The sequence below is a fragment of the Crotalus tigris genome, unplaced genomic scaffold (assembly GCF_016545835.1).
Source record: "Crotalus tigris isolate CLP2741 ecotype Arizona unplaced genomic scaffold, ASM1654583v1 scf7180000018925.3142382, whole genome shotgun sequence".
NCBI lineage: Eukaryota > Metazoa > Chordata > Lepidosauria > Squamata > Viperidae > Crotalus > Crotalus tigris.
Window position 1 is genome coordinate 952,032 of NW_024097278.1, and position 18,784 is coordinate 970,815.

The 18,784-nt window shown below is 42.7% G+C and overlaps 2 protein-coding genes across 2 annotated transcripts in view; one reads left to right on the forward strand and one right to left on the reverse strand.

Annotated features, from left to right (window-relative positions):
• MCM10 (minichromosome maintenance 10 replication initiation factor) overlaps nucleotides 1-6,090 on the forward strand; it is a 31,375-nt gene extending 25,285 nt beyond the window's left edge. The window contains exons 16-20 of the mRNA XM_039357556.1: nucleotides 1,024-1,142; nucleotides 2,624-2,737; nucleotides 3,346-3,491; nucleotides 3,749-3,791; nucleotides 4,958-6,090. Coding sequence (XP_039213490.1) covers nucleotides 1,024-1,142; nucleotides 2,624-2,737; nucleotides 3,346-3,491; nucleotides 3,749-3,791; nucleotides 4,958-5,041 — 506 coding nt within the window. The 3' untranslated portion in view covers nucleotides 5,042-6,090. The remainder of the gene's footprint in view (nucleotides 1-1,023; nucleotides 1,143-2,623; nucleotides 2,738-3,345; nucleotides 3,492-3,748; nucleotides 3,792-4,957) is intronic.
• Nucleotides 6,091-8,121: 2,031 nt separating this feature from the next.
• On the reverse strand, nucleotides 8,122-18,506 carry UCMA (upper zone of growth plate and cartilage matrix associated). Its single transcript, XM_039357569.1, has 4 exons — nucleotides 18,349-18,506; nucleotides 16,868-16,924; nucleotides 16,586-16,681; nucleotides 8,122-8,877 (listed from the first exon to the last, which is right to left on the reverse strand). Exons 1-4 carry the CDS (start codon nucleotides 18,404-18,406, stop codon nucleotides 8,822-8,824), a joined length of 267 nt encoding a protein of 88 aa, XP_039213503.1. The 5' UTR covers nucleotides 18,407-18,506; the 3' UTR covers nucleotides 8,122-8,821.
• Nucleotides 18,507-18,784: the final 278 nt, after the last annotated feature.

Genomic DNA, 18,784 nt, shown 5'->3' on the forward strand with positions numbered 1-18,784 from the left:
TACGACCACAGCTGAGCCCAGCTTTTATGTTGCTAAACGAGACATGGGTAAAGTGGATTTTGCCCCATTTTATGACCTTCTTGACACAGATCAAGATCAAATGAATCCCTGCCGTTGTTAAGTTGGTAACACAGTTGTTAAGTGAATCTGGCACTCCCCGTTGACTTTGGTTGTCAGAAGGTCGCAAAAGGGGATCCCGTGACACACACACACACACCACGGGACACTGTGACCGTCATAAATATGAACCAGTGGCCAAGCCTCTGGATGTTGATCACGTGACCTTGGGGAGGCTGCAACAGCCGTAAGTGTGAAAAATGGCCTTAAGTCGCTTTTTTCAGTCCCATTGAGGCTTTGAACAGTCAGTAAGTGAACCATTGTAAGTCAAGGACTACCCCGTACTTATTTATTTAAATAATAATAAAGTTGGAAGGGACCTTGGAGGTCATCTAGTCCAACCCCCTGCTCAGGCAGGAAACCCTTTACCATTTCAGACAAATGGATGTCCAGTCTCTTCTTAAAAACTTCCAGTGTTGGAGCATTCACCGCTTCTGGAGGCAGGTTGTTCCACTGGTTAATTGTTCTAACTGTCAGGAAGTTTCTCCTTAGTTCTAGGTTGCTTCTTTTTTTGGTTAGTTTCCATCTGTTGCTTCTTGTCCTGCCTTTAGGCGCTTTGGAGAATAGCTTGACTCCCTCTTCTTTGTGGCGGCCCCTGAGATATTGGAACACTACTATCATGTCCCCCCCTCATCCTTCTCTTCGTTAAACTGGACATCCCCAATTCCAGCAACCGTTCCTTATATGTTTTAGCCTCCAGTCCCGTAATCATCTTTGTTGCTCTTCTCTGTACTCTTTCTAGAGTCTCAACATCTTTTTTACATCATGGTGACTAAAACTGGATGCAGTTATTTGCATGCCACCATTATGAGAGCTGAAGGCAACAAAAATTTCATCTTAAGGTATGCTGATTAGTGTACATTTAAAGTGACAATAAAGTTATTCCATTCTATTCTGTTTCCATAGACGGGGGAGCACCAGAGCCCGTTGAAAAGAAACGGCGCCAGCAACTTGAATACCTGGAATCGGCGGAGTTTCAAGAGATCCTGAGTGCTCGATCGAAACACACCGGCGTCCTTAAGCAGGTGAGCCTGTCCTGCGTCAACTTGTTTTGAACAGCCAAGAATCCGTCAAGGAATTCGGGAAGCGAAGCAACTGCTGAGCCAAAATCGTGACTGAGCTTATGATCTCGCATCGGTTTTCCTTTGTTCTGCAGACTTGCAAAAGTTGTAAATGGCCTTAAAGGCACTTTTAAATGTGGTATATTGGTTGTAAAGGTACTTTTTTGTCACCACCATAACTGGAATAGTTGTTGCTAAACGTTGCTAAACGAGAATTAACTGTACTGGACAATTTAGAAGCGTACAACTATAGTGGTTTTTTTTTAAAAAAAAAAAAACCCTGATGATCCAGTATGAATTAATTTTATAGTAGAACTTGAGGTGCTGGTTAAAGCTATCCTTAAGCACTGGGCTGCAGGTAAAGTAGGGAATGAGAATCCAACCTATCAACAAGGGGGGGGGGGAACACTGAAGTAATGTAAGTATGTTAAGCTAGAAATTTTCCCAGATTTCTTTTTGATAGAATGGGCTTTCCAGTTGTTTCAAACCTGGCATATCTCAAGGAAATTTGCACATAGGTTTGTGTGTTTATGGCCTGGTTTTAAGACAATGATTGTACTTCAGGGTTAAAATACAAATCCTTGTTTAGCAACTGCCTGGGCAATGCCGTAACGCTGAAGCAAAAGTAACTTTCCAATTACTTTTTACCTGCAACCAGTCCTCAAATTTAAAACCTTTGCTGCTCTGTAAAGCAAAGGAAAGCTGAAAGGTTTCCTACTATGGGCATCTTAAAATGTTTAGGTGAAGAATTTACTAATCATTACTTATGGTTTCTAAATATACCTCCTTATTCAGGTTCTATAGCAACATTGTTTATAACAATAAAAATAACTGTTCTCCTAAGGGCAACCTTGGCTCTTTTATGACTCGTGGACTTCAACTCCCAGAATTCCTGAGCCAGCCATGCTGAGGGGAAAGAGAGAGGTTTCCAAGCTGAGCCATGCTGGCTCAGGAATTCTGGGAGCTGAAGTCCACGAGTCATAAAAGATCCAAGATTGCCTACCTCTGGCCTAGGCCTAGGCTGCTTTCTGACTCGTGGACTTCAATTCCCAGAATTCCTGAGCCAGCCTGGCTCAGCTTGGAAACCTCTCCCTTTCCCCTCAGCGTGGCTGGCTCAGGAATTCTGGGAGTTGAAGTCCACGAGTCATAAAAGAGCCAAGATTGCCTACCTCTGCTCTAAGGCATTTGAGCTAGGATGTTAGGTGAAGTCTGATGCTGGTGATGTGGCATTTTGTTTGGGGAGTTTCCTGTTTTAATTGTGTCATGGTTTAGATGTTGTGTTGTGTTAATTTTTGTGCCCTACACACACGCATCAGTGAAATGGGGAAGGAAGGAAGGAAGATTGTCTTCAGCATAACTCATGTTATTTATACCAGTTATTTTATACGGCAAAATTAAAACTTTAATCTCTAGGTTAATCTCTCTTTCTCACTGCCATATCACAGTTTGAGGCCGAGATGCAAGAACGGTACTTTGAGCCCTTGGTGAAAAAAGAACAAATGGAAGAGAAGATGAGAAACATCCAAGAAGTAAAATGTCGTGTGGCAACATGCAAAACGGTAAGCCAAGTGGGAAAGGAAAGGAAAGGAAAGGAAAGGAAAGGAAAGGAAAGGAAAGGAGGAAGGAAGGAAGAGGAAAGGGAGGGAGGGAGGATTATGATTTCCACTTTTCTTCTATTAATTATCCTTTTATTCTTTCCTCTTCTTCTTTGACCCTTGTTAATCCTCCGACCCATAAATTATCAGTCTTTTCTCTTTTTTTCATCCAAAAGTCTCTATAAGAGTTCCAGTCTTCTAGAAAAGTCTTTTATCATTTTTTCCCTGAACAAACTGGTCAGTTTTGCTATTTCTGCAACCCCATCAATTTTCTTATCCAATCTTCTATCGTAGGTATTTCTTTATTCTAACTTTGTGCATACAATAATCTTGCTACAATTACCGTGTGTGTGTGTGTGTGTGTGTGTGTATTTGTTTTCTGAGGTTTTCGCGGGTGTTTGTGTGTAGGTCTTTGGTTATTCGGGTTTTCTCCCGCGTAAAATTGGAAGTGTCTTGGCGACGTTTCAACGAAGTCCCATTCGTCATCTTCAGGCTGGTGTTTTCAGCTTCTTGCTTCGAGGAGCAATATATATTTGAAAGTCTGTCTCTCTTTTTCTCTTTTCACCCGGAAGTGCAACTATACCTATTTCAAACTGCTGGATTCGTGCGTGGCGGAACATCACGATTACCACTATCACAATGGGGTGAAGAGATTTTTCAAGTGTCCCTGTGGGAACAGAGCCATTTCACTTGATAAGCTGCCCAAAAAACACTGCAGGTAGGTGACGGGGTCGTTCTTTGTTTTCAACCCTTGCAAAACAGCTTATTCTTGATGGAATATTTTTCTATCAAGGAAGAGGTTATCCTTGATGGAAGATTGGGGTGCATCTTGGCCAGGCTCTTAAACTAAGCATAATTGGGGGGGGGGGAAATCAGGACATCATTTTCAGCACCAGACTTTCTATGAACAAACTTGGTTTCGTCCTAATATTGAGACCCTAAATGAATCTTGATTTCTCTGCCTTCCTATTTCAGTAATTGTGGCCTCTTTAAATGGGAACGTGATGGAATGCTCAAGGTAAGACTCAAGTAAAAGCTTGCTACCAAAATTGGATCAGGAAGGAAGTCGTTTGTGGGGTCCTTGGTACTCTCTCTGAGCTTGGTGGTTTTCTTGCAAACGTTTCATTACCCAACTAGGTAACATCATCAGTGGTACAACGGGTGAGGTTTGGTCCTTTCTAGCACTGATGAGGTTATTTAGTTGGGTAATAAAACATCTGCAAGAAAACCACCAAGCTCAGAGAGCACCAAGGATCCCACAGTTGTTGTTATCCTCCTCCTCTTCCTTCCACTCTTTTCTAGCACTGATAATGTTACCTAGTTTGGTAATGAAATGTCTGCAAGAAAACCACCAAGCTCAGACAGTACCAAGCCCCTCCCCAATCATCATCCTCCTCCTCTTCACACACCCCTCTCCCTTCTATCACTGATGATGTTACCTAGTTGAGTAGTGAAAGGTCTGCAAGAAAAACACGAAGCTCAGAGAGCACCAGGGACCCCACTGTCCTCCTTCTCTCCCCCCTCCAATACCTTCTAGCACTGATGATGTTACCTAGTTTGGTAATGAAACGTCTGCTAGAAAACCACCAAGCTCAGAGGGCACCAAGGATCCCTCAGTTCAGCTCTGAGCTCCAAATATGCTCTTCTACAGGAAGACTTTTACCCTGAAAATTATTTTTTGCTCTCAGAAAAATCCAAACAATAAAATCTGAAGTTTACAGTATGGCCAGAAAATTCCAAGGAAGTAACGTCAGGGAGATTTGATGGGGAAAAAAATTGGAAATGCATTTGGGTGGGATTATTGTTAGAAGCCAGCTTCTCCTAAGACAGTGGTTCTCAACCTTTCTAATGCCACAACCCCATAATACAGTTCCCCATGTTGTGGTGACCCCCAACCACTTATACATCACTGGGTGCCAGGGGCGTGGCCAAAGAAAAGGGGGGAAAAATGGCGGACAGCCTTGTTTGGCGACCCCTGTGAAATGGTCGTTCGACCCCAAATGGGGTCCCGACCCACAGGTTGAGAACCCCTGTCCTAAGAGGACCTGTGTGATAGCATTACTGTACCTACAGTTAATCACAGCCTGATGGATGGAAGCTTACTTTGATGGGAAGGATTGTGATGGATTGAAGCTTATTTTGGATGGGCAGCAATCACAGCTAATGGGACATTTCCTTTTCCAGGAGAAGAAAGGTCCCAAAATCGGGGCAGAAACTCTTTTGCCAAGAGGAGAAGAACACGCCCAGTTTCTCAACAGCATGAAATAATGGCGGATTCCTGCACTTGGCTATTGAATTTCCCAACTAGAAAACGTCAGAGCTGCCTTCTTCCAAAGCAGCCTCACACAGCTATTTCCCCTCTAAAAACGACAGTCTAATCCGAGTAACTTTTATGTTTTATGTCAAAGCAACCTGGAACGGATGTGCCTAATCCTCCGCTGGATTTGGGAAGGAATGTGTTCTCGGAGATCCTACGGTGTATTTAGGAAGGAACCGTGAAGTCCATTTCTTTGGAACGTTCTCTAAGATTTTGGCAGTTCGAGATGAGGCTGAAAAATATTAAATTCTGTTTTCTGAGATTGAGTTGTATCTGTGAGGATACTTCTCCAGCTTCTCTTTGTCTAAACTGGGTTAGCAATTTTAAGACTTGTGGACTTCAACGTCCAGAATTAAATGGCTGGCTGGGGAATTCTGGGAGTTGAAGTCCACAGGTCTTAAAGTTATCAAGGTTGGACAACCCTGATCTAAAAGTTAATGCAGGGGTCTTCAAACGTGGCTCTTTTATGACTTGTGGACTTCAACACCCAGAATTCCTCAGCCAGCGTGCCTGGCTGAGGAATTCTGGGCGTTGAAGTCCACAGGTCATAAAAGGGATAAGTTTGAAGACCCCTGAGTTAAGGCTTCATCATCCCATCATGGAAATGGGATGTTCTGAAAAATCCTCCTTGCTTTAATGCTGGATTAAAATCCTCCTTGCTTTAATGCTGGACTATTAGATTTTACCTTAGCAAAATTAATATTTGTGCCCAAGTGGTTGAAAGAAGACCCTTGTGATTTTAATAAACCAAGACAGGCTGTGTTTTACAAGCTTCACTTTTTAAATCTTGTTTTAATCCAGTAACGTAACATCTGTTTGCTGATGATTTTTCAGAAGCTAACTACAACTCCCAGCCTCCAGCTACTATCAGCTGTACTAGATATTAGAAAGGGCAGCTGAATGTTGTATTTTAACAAAAGTTTTAAAAGCTGAAACTTCAAACCCCAAGTGAGTACATAGAGCAGGGCTCTTCCATCTTGGCCCTTTTATGATTTGTGGACTTCAACTCCCAGAATTCCTCAGCCAAGCACGCTGGCTGAGGAATTCTGGGAGTTGAAGTCCACAAGTCATAAAAGGGCCAAGTTGGAAGACCCCTGGCATAGAGAGTTCTGAATAGCAATAAAACTTTTAAGAAGGAACTTTCCTGGAAATAATGTTTACAGAATTATCCGTGGGATGGGCAAAACAGTCAAAATGGTAAAATGTGGGCAAGGCTTTGACTATACAGCTGAAGCTCCGTCTTACTAAACTAAAAGGGGTGACTTGCAAGAATTGGTACTGAAACTTTGCCAGCGTTTCATATATATTGAGACTAATTCCACTGCAGCATAATTTGCACTGATAATTTGAATAGTGCGTCCATGGCGTGTCTTTTTTTTCCATCTGTATTTCACCAATTAATTTGTTCCCTTCACTTCCAATAAAGAAAATTGCCCATAATCAGCAGATCTTAGCATATGTCTACTGGAACGCCTAAATGGGCTGCAGCGATTACATTTTTAACCTGTTGTTCTTGTGGAAAATGTATGGTGTGACACAGCAATAAATGTATAAAAGTTTAAAAAGGCTGGATCGTTTATCCCCATCAAAACGTATTTTGCCCCATTCGTTACCTGTAGCTCTCGATCTTTAGAAATTTATTTTGGGGATTCCGGAGGAGTTAATGAGGAGGGTTCCTAATTTCCACAAAGGCAAAATTAATATTAAGCAGACTTGCTCATGATGGGCTTCATGATGGGCTTCAATAACCATCAACCATGGTCTTCTGGACTGGCTGCAAGGGTGGTGACTCGGCAGAACTGTATTGTGTTAGTGCTTCTTCACAGCCAATTTCAGCATCCAAGACAGGTCCTGCCCTCAGCCCAATCCTATGGGATGCCATAGGATGGATGCTTTCTCCATTCCTCTTTAACATCTAGATGAAACCACTGGGGAAAGTCATAGATTGGTCTATAGCCAAGGGTTGAGAAGTCAACAATAAGCTGATGATACCCAGCTTTGTGTCTCTGCTTAGTGATCAATGCTGTTGACATCCTGTCTCATTTCTTGGAGGATGTGTGGCACTAGAATAGAATAGAATAGAATAGAATAGAATAGAAAGGGACCTTGGAGGTCTTCTAGTCTAGCCCCTTGCTCAAGCAGGAGGACCTATACCATCTCAGACAGGTGATTGTCTTAAAAACCTCCAGCGATGGAGCGCCCACAATTTCTGGAGGCAAAGCTGTTCCACTGGTTGATTGTCCTCACTGTCAGGAAGTTTCTCCTTAATTCCAGGTTGCTTCTCTCTTTGGTCAGCTTCCAACCAACAAACAGTCCTGACAAGACTGAGGAACTTTGGGTGTTGGGGCCACCAGGACCCGGGAACTTGCCAGATTGGGTGGCACTGCCCCAGACCCAGTGTGCAATCCGCAGACCTTCAAGATTCATGACTCCTGCTCAAGGAACAAGTGGTACTTGTGGCTACTTCACGTTGTGTGCCACTTATGCCCATTCCTGGACCAAGAGACCCTAAGCTCAGTCCTTTATGACCAGGTCACCTCTACATTAACCTCTCCTCCAGAAGATGCTGGTCTACTAGTTTGCTTCCAGGTTCAATTCAAGGTGCTGGTGATAATCTACAAAGTCCTTCAAGGCCAGGAAATTGAGTCACATCCCATTCTAGCATATTTGATTCCAAACCGTTCAGAAAAAATGGGGGGAAAAAATTTCCCCATTTTTTTTCAGTTTTTTTCCCAGGCCTTCCCATCTCTAGTCCTATCTATGAAGGAAGGAGGGGAGGAGAAAGGAAAGGAGAAGGGAAGGGAAAGGAAAGGAAAGGAAGATATTTTGGAGCCCTCATCCTCATTTCTTTTTCACTATGTAAAGCAAATGACCCGGACAGCATGAATCTAGAGATGTCTTAAACTACCATTTCACTTTTCAAAATATTCCATCTAATTTTGACCACACAATGTCAGCTGCAAAACTACAACGAACGTTAGACGTTGTCAAAAGGTTGATATTTTTCAATATTACAATTGCAGAAAGAGAATGCCAGAAGCTAAAATACATTTAATAAACAGATAAATTGTTATAGGCTGAACAATATCTTTCACCTATATCCTAAGATCATTTGAGATAGATCTGAAAAATGATTGTTTTCCAGCATCCCTACAGAAATACTACTGATTGTTTTAGCATAACGCTTACGAATTTTCTGTAAATGGAAACATGCATATTAGCGATCTGCAGAACTTTAGACCTAATTTGGAAAAGGTACTTTGAACCACATGGGAACAGCTGCCCTTCGTAACTCTTTAAAGAGCTACTTCTTTATCCAGTAAAATTAGAGGGCGGTTCCACATGCTGGGCAAAGATGCAGCTGCTTTCAAAAGCTGTAGATAAATGGTGTGTTTGTGATGCTTCCAGTGGAAGCAGTTTTTGGCATCTCTGGTATTGCCCAGCCCTAATATGCATGTTGATAGATAAACAGATATACACACACATGCACACATACACACAAACACACACACTCCTCTCTTAAAGAGTTGGTCCTGCCAGGAAGTAAGACTTGATAGGGTTGTCTACATATTTGCGCTAGAAAGCAAGAGGCAATTATAAGAAAGACAGTGATAATATGAGAAGGATCATTAACGTAGATGCATTAGAGAACAGCAAATAATTCTAGCCTTGCAGATAGTTTGCCGATTCAATAGATTTCTGTTCCTCTCTGCCGGCAATTCTCCCACGTGCTAATCATAATCGTAGTATTCATACTCGTCCCTTTCACGAGTTCCGTCGTCATGTTCTGTGGAATGGAAAAAAATAAACGTTCAGTTGTAAATACCAGTACGAATACCCAGCTGACAGCCCCCCCCATTTCTACCTCCTCTGTTATGCAAAAACAGTAATTAATAGGTTGCAATTAGAATATTTCAATTACAGTATTTTGAATTTGCATTCATTTGAGGGTATTCCGAATGTCAGAAAATTTGCTCAAAGGATCCATTCTTATGGAGAATAAAATACCCCTGTGTCTTTCTCTTGCTACAGTTAGTCCTTGACTTACGACCACACTTGAGCCCAAAATTTCTGTTGCTAAGCGAGACATTTGTTAAGTGAGCTTTGCCCCATTTTACAACCTTTCATGCCGCAGTTGTTAAGTGAATCTAGACTGAAGTTGTTAAGTTAGCAACACGGTTGTTAAGTGAATTTGACTCCCCCCCTTGGCTTTGCTTGTCAGAAAGTCACAAAAGGGGATCACGTGACCCCGGGACAGTGTGACCGTCATAAATGCGAGTCAGTTGCCAAGCCTCTGAATTTTGATCATGTGATTCTGGGAATGCTGCAACGGTCGTAAGTGTGAAAAACAGTCCCAAGTCACTTTTTTCAGTGCTGCTGTAACTTTGAACGGTCACTAAATGAACTGTTGTAAGTTGAGGACTAACTGTACTTCTCAATGGTATCAGGGTCCTCTTAGGACACGGATAGGAATTTAAAAAAGCAACAATTACCTGATAATTTCCTATTTCTTTTTTCTTTTATCCGTTCTTTATGCGTTTGAAAATAATGAAGCCCTACTGATAAAATCAGAGCGGCTTCCATAGTAGGAATACACGCCCTTCCATTTGTGTTTGAAAAGACTAAGTGAAACAAATTAGTTATTCTTTTAAAACAGCACCACAATGGATCCTTTGCAAAAAAATAATAAAAAAAAAAAAACAATTGCCATCCTAACTGTGGTCAGAGAGGCAACAAGTTCGACATTTGAAGGTGGAGATTTTGAAAAACAAAGACTGAAATGACATCAGTTGAAAATGCCAAGCAAATCTTAATTATCAATCTGGAATAATTTCTGCAACGGGGGAACTGAGTTTAAATAGAGATCTGAAGGTTTTTAAGACGAGATTGGACAGCCATTAGTCTGGAATGGTATAGGGTTTCCTGCCTGAGCAGGGGGCTGGACTAGAAGACCTCCAAGGTCCCTTCCAGTTCTGTTATTCTGTTATTATTCTGTCATTCTGTTAAATTACTAAACTGGCAATTGGATTCTATTGCAGGATTTCTCAACCAAGACACTTTTAAGATGCCTGGATTTCAACACCCAGAAGTCCTCAGCCAGCATGCTAGCTAGGGAATTCTGGTAGTTGAAGTCCAGCCATCTTAAAATTGCCAACGTTGAGAAACACTATTACATGGCCAAGAAATAAGGTAAGGTATTCATTGCTTAGGATACTCAGACTAAGGAGTTCTTAAGCATCGCAGCCAGTATCTGATTGACTTTCTAGAACAGGGGTCTCCAACTTTAAGACTTGTGGACTTCAACTCCCAGAATTCCTCAGCCAGCAAAGCTAGGCCATTTTGGTAGCCAGGTCTGGCATTCCTCACGTTCCTTATCTCAGGGTCCTCAAGCTTGGCAACTTTAAGACTTGTGGACTTCAACTCCCAGAATTCCTCAGCCAGCTTTGCCAAGGTTGAGGACCCCTGTTCTAGACCAGGGCTTTTCAACCAGTGGTACGGGTACCACCTGTGGTACATTGGCACCTGGCAGGTGGTACGCGACCATCCTAGAAAAGTGGTAGCGGGGGAGGGGAATGAACTGAACCGGTGGCAGCACCGCACAAGCCTGAGCGAGAGATGGCTGGAGCTGCAGGGCTGTCAGGGCTCAGCGGAAGCACCAAGATCAGTGCCACTTTCCAGCTGATGGGCACTTCGGGGCTGTCAGCTCAGTGGAAGCGCCAGGATCAGCGCCAGGCTCCAGCTGGAGCTCTGCGCTGATCCTGGTGCTTCTGCTGAGCCCTGAAGAAGCACCAATCAGCTGGAAAGCAGCACTGATCCTGGCGCTTCTGCTGAGTCCAGAAGAAGCACCGATTAGCTGGAATGTTGCAGCCTCTCCAGGGTCTTGTGATTTATATTCAGATGCTTGGCAACTGATTCATATTTATGATGGTCACAGTGTCCCAGGGTCATGTGAAGTGACCAAAACCTGCTGCAGCAGACGGAGGGGGGGGAATAAAAACCAAACAGCCCCCCACCCCATCCCCACTGCCAATCCTCAACAGAAATGCTCACAACAATGAAAACCTCGGACAGGAGGAAGAGCGCCACCGGGTGGGCAGGCAGGCAGGTGACTTGCTCAGCTGTGGCTTGGGGGGGCACTTTTTTCAGTGCCATTGTAACTTCGAACAGTCACTAAGCGAACTGTTGTAAGTCGAGGACTACCTGTACTTTATCACTTTTTTCCTTTCTTTTTGGGGGGGGGGGTCATCAAGTTTTTGACACCTTGCTAGGCGACTGGTGGTACTTGGATATTGCCATATCCTAAAAGTGGTACAATGGGTGAAAAGGTTGAGGACCCCTGTTCTAGAAGACTCTTGAGGACCTATCAAAGCCTACATCTGTTTGAAGGTCCTCCGTTTGGAAGGTCGTCCAGGACACGTCTGGTCCAAAGATCAAGAAATTGAGAAGACTCCATGAAGTTGCCCATCATACAGACTGCAGACAGAGAAAACCTAGCCTCTTGTTTACCCCTTTAGGATGATTGTCTCTGGATAGGCCCCAAGGAATATAAAATAGTAGAAGGGGGTTTTATGCAAACGCTTTTTGAATTTTATCTATCAAGACTCTCAATGGATCCAGGAAAAAAAAAAACCCAACAAGCTGATCTTGAACTTGTGGGAAAACACTAGGGAGGTGGGAAAAAGAAAAACACTTGTTGAATTTTATCTCATTTAGGAGTGATGCTTCCACTTTGGGAGGGCTAAATCAGTGGTTCTCAACCTGTGGGTCAGGACCCCATTTGGGGTCGAACGACCATTTCACGGGGGTCACCAAACAACACAGTCCGCCATTTTTTCCCCCCCTTTTCCTTAGCTGTGCTACTTCCTTTTATTCTATTGGCTTTTGAAAGCCAATAGAATAGACTCTCTTGAATAGAGTCTAATTCTATTGGCTTTCAAAAGCCAATAGGAATTGTCCAGGCTGTCTCTGCCCTGCTGAGCCCACCAAGAGTCCCATTCTGCAAACGGTGCTGCACCAGTTGAGTAGTCCTCGACTTACGACCGGTTGAGTAGTCCTCGACTTACGACCGGTTGGGTGTCGCGGCATTAAAAAGGTTGAGAACCACTGGGCTAAATGAAAAGCAGGATCGTCATAATAAGCCCTTATTTAATAGGTGTCTCAAGATGTCAGCCAGCGCTTCTACATTCGAAACCCTTTCTCAGTTTTTTTACGTGAATTCCTCAATTGTGTTCTTTTCACAGGCGGATGATTCGCAACCTGAGAAAAGAAGGAGTTTTTTGTATCTCTCGTAGCCCTCCGGCGGCTCACCTTTTAAGAACTATTCAAAACTCGAAAGAGAACTCAACGTGAAATGGAGACATTTGAAAGGAAAGTAAGGAATCCTTTTTCAGCGTCACTTCGATGCCACGAAAATCTTTCGTTCCCATCCTCCGATCACCCCAGCTTAGAGTGTAGACTTCCTCAATTTACAACAGTTCATTTAGTGACCGTTCAAACTTACGACGACACTGGAAAAAAAAGTGACTTAGGACCGTTTTTCACACGTACAGTCGTTGCAGTGTCTCCGTGGTCACGTGAGCGAAATTCAAAGGCTTGGCAACCGGTCCCGGGAGGGGTCACGTGATGCCCTTTTGCGACCTTCTGACAAGCAAAGTCAATGGGGAAGCCAAATTCACTTAACAACCGTGTTGCTAATTTAACACCTGCGGTGATCCACTTAGCAACCGTGACAAGAAAGGCATTAAAATGGGGCAAAGCTCACTTAACAAATGCTTCGCTTAGCAACAGAAACGGTGAGCTCAACCGTGGTCGTACGTTGAGGACTACCTGCATTTGTGAGGCATCTAAGTTAGACTTCTCATCACCTGATACCCTCCCATCATCCCCAACCAATGCAGTCCCTGAAAACTGCAGTCTAACATAGGTGGAAACTCCAGGAAATGGATTAGAACAGAGGTCTCCAACCTTTTGGACATCAGGGACCAGTTTATTTATTTATTTATTTATGAGACTTATATACCACTTTAAGTGCAAGCATTCTCTAAGCGGTGTACACCATTAAGCAATGTGTATATATATATATATATATATATATATATATATATATATATATATATATATATATATATTACATTGCCCCCAACAATCTGGGTCCTCATTTTACCTACCTCGGAAGGATGGAAGGCTGAGTCAACCTTGAGCCGGTGAGATTTGAACCGCTGACCTGCTGAACACAGTCAGCTAAAGTGGCCTGCAGTACTGCACTCTAACTGCTGCGCCACCTCGGCTCTAGTTATGTGGAGAGAAGTTTTTCCGTGGACCGGAGGGGGCGTGGTTTTGTGTGCCGCCTGCATCCTGTGAATGGGGCTTTCCTTGTTTGTGTGGACCGGTTGCTGGCATGCTGCAGCCCAGTACTGGTCCACAGCCCAGGGGTTGGGGACCCCTAGATTAGAAGATGAACGAAATGTAATGAATCTCCTTTACAGAGTTGGGACTTGAACTTCTTTTGCTAAGAGATATAGTTGTTCACACCCCATTTTATGGTTTCTTTTTGCCACGGTCGTAAAGTGAATCATGTAGTCATTCAGTGAATCCTGCTTCCCCCATTGATTTTTGCTGGTTGGAAACCCCCTGGAAAGGCCACAAATGATGATCAGGTGACCCCAGGAGGCTGCAATCCTCATAACTACATGCGGATTGCCAACGGTCCAAATTTTATTTGGGGTAACACTATGATGGTCATAAAACGGAGGGTCATAAGTCTCGTTTTTTTTCAGCGCCATCATCATAACTCCTAATAGTTTTAACCCAGCGGTTCTCAACCTATGGGTCGCGACCCCATTTGGGGTCGATCGACCATTTCACGGGGGTCGCCAAGCAAGGCTGTCCGCCATTTTTTTCCCCTTTTCCGGCGGGTGCCTTACCTCTCTTGGGCTGGGCCAGCTGGTGGCCCAGCCGGTGGTCGGCCTGCTCCGTCTCTGCCGCTTGCCAGCTACGCCTCGGCCGGCGATAGGGGGCGGCACCACGCATGTGCGGCGCTCCCAGGCAGGGAAAGTCCTCGACTTATGACCGGTTGGGTAGTCCTCAACTTACGACCGGTTTAGTCCTCGACTTAAGACCGGTTGGGGGTCGCAGCATTAAAAAGGTTGAGAACCACTGTTTTAACCGAAGGTTCGTAATTCAAGGACTGCCAGTAAATTAATGGTGCTTCTCAAAATCTTGCCGTTCTAGATGCAAGATTCAAAACATCTCCAGATGTGTAACTTTGTGACTCATTCTGCATCTGTTCTTACCCTCGTGGTCTTCTTCAGTGATGTTGTCACGCTCGTACTCCCGTCTCCCGTAGTGGGACTGAAAATTGTACATATTGGCTAATGCAAGCCTGATAATTGCTTCCCAGATCTTTGAAAAAAAACCCCTCCTAGATGAAATAGTGCAAGGAACCTTCAGAAAAAGAAAGAAAGAAAGAAAGAAAGAAAGAAAGAAAGAAAGAAAGAAAGAAAGAAAGAAAGAAAGAAAGAAAGAAGAGATAGAAAGAAAGAGATAAAGAGAAAGAGATAAAGAAAGAAAAAAGAAAGAAAGAAAGAATGCAACTGATAAGTGCTTCCCAGATTTTTGAAAAAAAAAAACACTGATAGATGAAATACCTCAGTGCGAAAAACCTTCAGAGAAAGAAAGAAAGAAGAAAGAGAGAGAAAGAGAGAGAAAGAAATAGATAAAGAGAAAGAGATAAAGAAGGAGAAAAGAAAGAAAGAAAGAATGCAACTGATAATTGCTTCCCAGATCTTTGAAAAAAAAAACACTGATAGATGAAATACCTCAGTGCAAGGAACCTTCAGAGAAAGAAAGAAAGAAAGAAAGAAAGAAAGAAAGAAAGAAAGAAAGAAAGAAAGAAAGAAAGAAAGAAAGAAAGAAAGAAAGAGAAAGAGATAGAAAGAAAGAGATAGAGAAAGAGAAAGAGATAAAAAGAAAGAGATAGAGAAAGAAAGAAAGAAATAGAGAAAGAAAGAGAAAGAGAAAGAGATAAAGAAAGAAATAGAGAAAGAAAGAGAAAAGAGAAGAAAGAAAGAAAGAAAGAAAGAGAAAGAAAGAAAAGCAAAGAAAGAAAGAAAAAGAAAGAAAATATCTGAAGTATTAAAAGTTTCTAGTTCAAAAACCAGCTACTTTTTTTGAGTGAAGTAGATATTTATTTGTCTGTCTGCCTGCCTGCCTGCCTGCCTGCCTACTTACCTACCTACCTACCTACCTACCAATTTGCTTTCTATAACCGCCCATCTCAGACTTAGTACGGCTTTGATTCCCAGCCCTTAAGCTGTGTTCTTGTGTACCCTCTTCAGGGCTGCTTCTGCTGTTCCCAGAAAGAAAATGCAAACAACTTTAAGTGCTTTGATTGCTAAAGGAGTGGATGCAATCCTGCAGGAAACCAAAGGAAAGCTGGGTAACTCTTCTGTTTTCTGAAGCATGCCATGTTGGAGAGGCTGTTCTTTCAGCCTGGTTCTTTGGCATACAGGTAAGCCTCGACTTACGACCACAACTGAGCCCCAAATTTCCGTCGCTAAGCCAAGCAGTAGTTAAGTAGCTTTGCCCCGTTTTACGACTTTCCTTGCCACAACTATTAAGTGAATCTTAATAGTCTTAAAGCTACTAATGTGAAGTGAATCTGGCTTCCCCATTGAATTTGCTTGTCAGAAGGTTGCAAAAGAGGATCACATGCAACCGTCATAAATATGAATCAGCTGCCAAGTGTCTCAGTTTTGATCATGTGATCTTGGGGATGCTGCAATGGTTGTGTGAAAAATGGTCCCAGTTCACTTTTTTTCGGTGCGGTTGTCACTTTGAAAGGTCACTAAATGAACTGGCGCAAGTTGAGAAGTACCTGTAACTCAGTTTACGCATCGAAAGAAGTGCTGTAACTACTATCCACGTATCGAAGGTTTCCTTAAGATCCAAGTTAGTCGAAAGAGGGGTCGATTTAACTCTGGAAGCATCACTCTGGAACAGTGGTTCTCAACCTTTTTAATGCCGCGACCCCCAACCGGTCATAAGTCGAGGACTACTCAACCGGTCGTAAGTCGAGGACTACTCAATTGGTGCAGCACCGTTTGCAGAATGGGACTTTTGGCGGGCTCAGCAGGGCAGAGACAGCCTGGACAATTCCTATTGGCTTTTGAAAGCCAATAGAATTAGACTCTATTCAAGAGAGTCTATTCGATTGGCTTTCAAAAGCCAATAGAATAAAAGGGAGTAGCACAGCTAAGGAAAAGGGGGAAAAAATGGCGGACTGCGTTGTTTGGTGACCACCGTGAAATAGTCGTTCGACCCCAAATGGGGTCCCGACCCACAGGTTGAGAACCACTGCTCTGGAAGCATCAGTGTCCAATTTTCAGAATCTACTGTACAATTTAACAACGTGCTGGAGATTTAAAAAAAGAAAAGAAAAAAAAAAGAAATAGCATCCAGCCATTTTTTCATTAACATCCCACAGACCGTCTCACCGTCACGTTCCTCACTGAAGCGTGCCAATCTTTTCCCTTGCTTCTTTAAAAACTTTGAAGCATCCAATTTCTGCACAAAGAGCGTTTTCTTCAGATCTGGAACCAGAGGAACAAGTGAATCTGACCCAGTGGTAAGAAAGCAAAAGTGGACCTAAAGCTAAAGAAGGTTAAATCATTCCTCTTCTTTGGCTCCTATCTTTTTCGCTTTTTCTTCACGCCCCCCACCCCACCGCTGCCCCCTCCCCCCCCAGAGAATTCACATTGGTGTCTCTCTTCACTTACTTTCTTCGCTGGAACCTCCCGTTGTTGCCTTCACGATGTTACGCCTGCCATCTACAACTAGGTCAATAAAAAAAGAACGGAGCGTAAACCATGGTTTGACACTGTGAAAAGAAAGTAGGATCTGAGGGGTCCTTGGTAGGCTCTCAACTCGCTTGTTTTCTTGCAGACATTTCATTACCAAACTAGGGAACATCATCAGTGCTGGACTAGGACTTTGCTTGATATATTCAGGGACTAGCACTGACGATGTTATCTAGTTTGGGTAATGAAACGTCTCCAAGAAAAGAAGCAAGTTGAGAGAGCATCAATGACCTCCCTGGTGTCAACCCTGAGCTACAAAGGTTCCCCTTTAGGATTTTGAAAGTGTCCCAGATTCATTTTCAAAATTATGATCTCTTCCAGCTTTTCCTAAACTATATATGCTCCCTCATCGTCTGTAGCTTTATCAGACTGGAGGAAGTCCTGCATCTTGAACTTTAAAAGAAATAGTATTCCTGAAGATCATAAATACTAACAGAATTAACAACAGCAAAAAAAAACAGAGATGAAAGGAAACTTGGAGGTCTTCTAGTCATCACTCAGGCAGGAAACCCCATCCCATTTCAGACAAATGGTTGTCCAATCTCGTCTGATTAAAAAAAACAAGGACCTTGCTTTGAGTCTTTGTTGTGTCCTATCATTGGAGCATTGGAAACATTTCAAGGTTTGTTCGGGTAGAACAGGCAGAGCTCAACTGATTTCAAAATTTGTCCACTGGAAGATAATCAACAAGAAATGGAATATCCCCAAGCCCTTTGCAGTCTTAACACTATAAGGAAAAACACAATTAAAAAATGGAAGTCAGATATACAATTGTCTGTCTGTCTGTCTATCATCTCTATCTATCTATCATCTCTGTCTATCTATCATATCTATCTATCATCTATCTATCTATCACAGGGGTCTTCAAACTTGATCCTTTTATGACTTCAACTCCCAGAATTCTTCAGCCAGCATGCCTGGCTGAGGAATTTTGGGGGTTGAAGTCCACAAGTCATAAAAGGGCCAAGTTTGAAGACCCCTGATGTATCATATCTACCTATGTCTATCATCTCTCTCTCTCTCTCTCTCTCTCTCTCTCTCTCTCTCTCTCTATATATATATATATATATATATATATATATATATACATATATATAAAATCTCTATCCCTCTATCATCTCTCCTATCTATCTATCTATCTATCTATCTATCTATCTCTATCTATCTTATCTATCTGTCTGTCTATCTATCTATCTATGAATATGAATATATAATTAAAATATAATTAATATTTATATATATATAATATTTATATTATAATTTATATGTACATATAATTTAGCAATTGCAATCTGATGGAATCCAAATTCTATAAGCTTATTGCACTAACGCAGAAAGTTGCCTAAGCGTGAATAAAACTCAAGGTCTTTTTCTTAAATCTGGTTGCCAATCATACGTACCAGTCAGAAGCAAAAAAGCCGTGAAGCAGGAGAGAAACAAGATGTGTCTCCAGTTCATTTTCCGCTGCTTCTCAGCCACACGATAAGGAATGTCGCTGAGACTCTGGGAGCAAGACTGAGCCCAGAAATTGGAGATCTTCCCTTTAAAATACGAGGATGGAAAAAAAAGTTGGCACCATTATTGGCACCTCCTGATCACGCTGGGCAGGACCAAGAAAGCATGAAGTGTCAACACACTCCATGTATTGTGCAAATATTCGGGGGTTGTTCAGTGCGAGCTCTCAAAGCTGGAAAAGAATTGGAAGGGATCACACCCTAGAGAGATGGCGAAATGGGTCTGCAGCAAGGGTAATGAAGAGGCAAGACCTCTGCAGAAAATGTGCCGAAGCCTCCTTAGATGGATCATGCCAATAGCTTGTTGCCAAGAGAAGCAATA

Excerpts from the sequence above, each read along its gene's own strand:
- UCMA (XM_039357569.1), bottom strand. The coding sequence starts at position 18,406 with ATGAACTGGAGACACATCTTGTTTCTCTCCTGCTTCACGGCTTTTTTG. Across the intron at positions 16,925-18,348 it reads GGCTTTTTTGCTTCTGACTG|TTGTAGATGGCAGGCGTAAC; the intron begins GTACGTATGATT and ends TTATTGACCTAG. Across the intron at positions 8,878-16,585 it reads CTTCAGTGAGGAACGTGACG|AACATGACGACGGAACTCGT; the intron begins GTGAGACGGTCT and ends TCCATTCCACAG.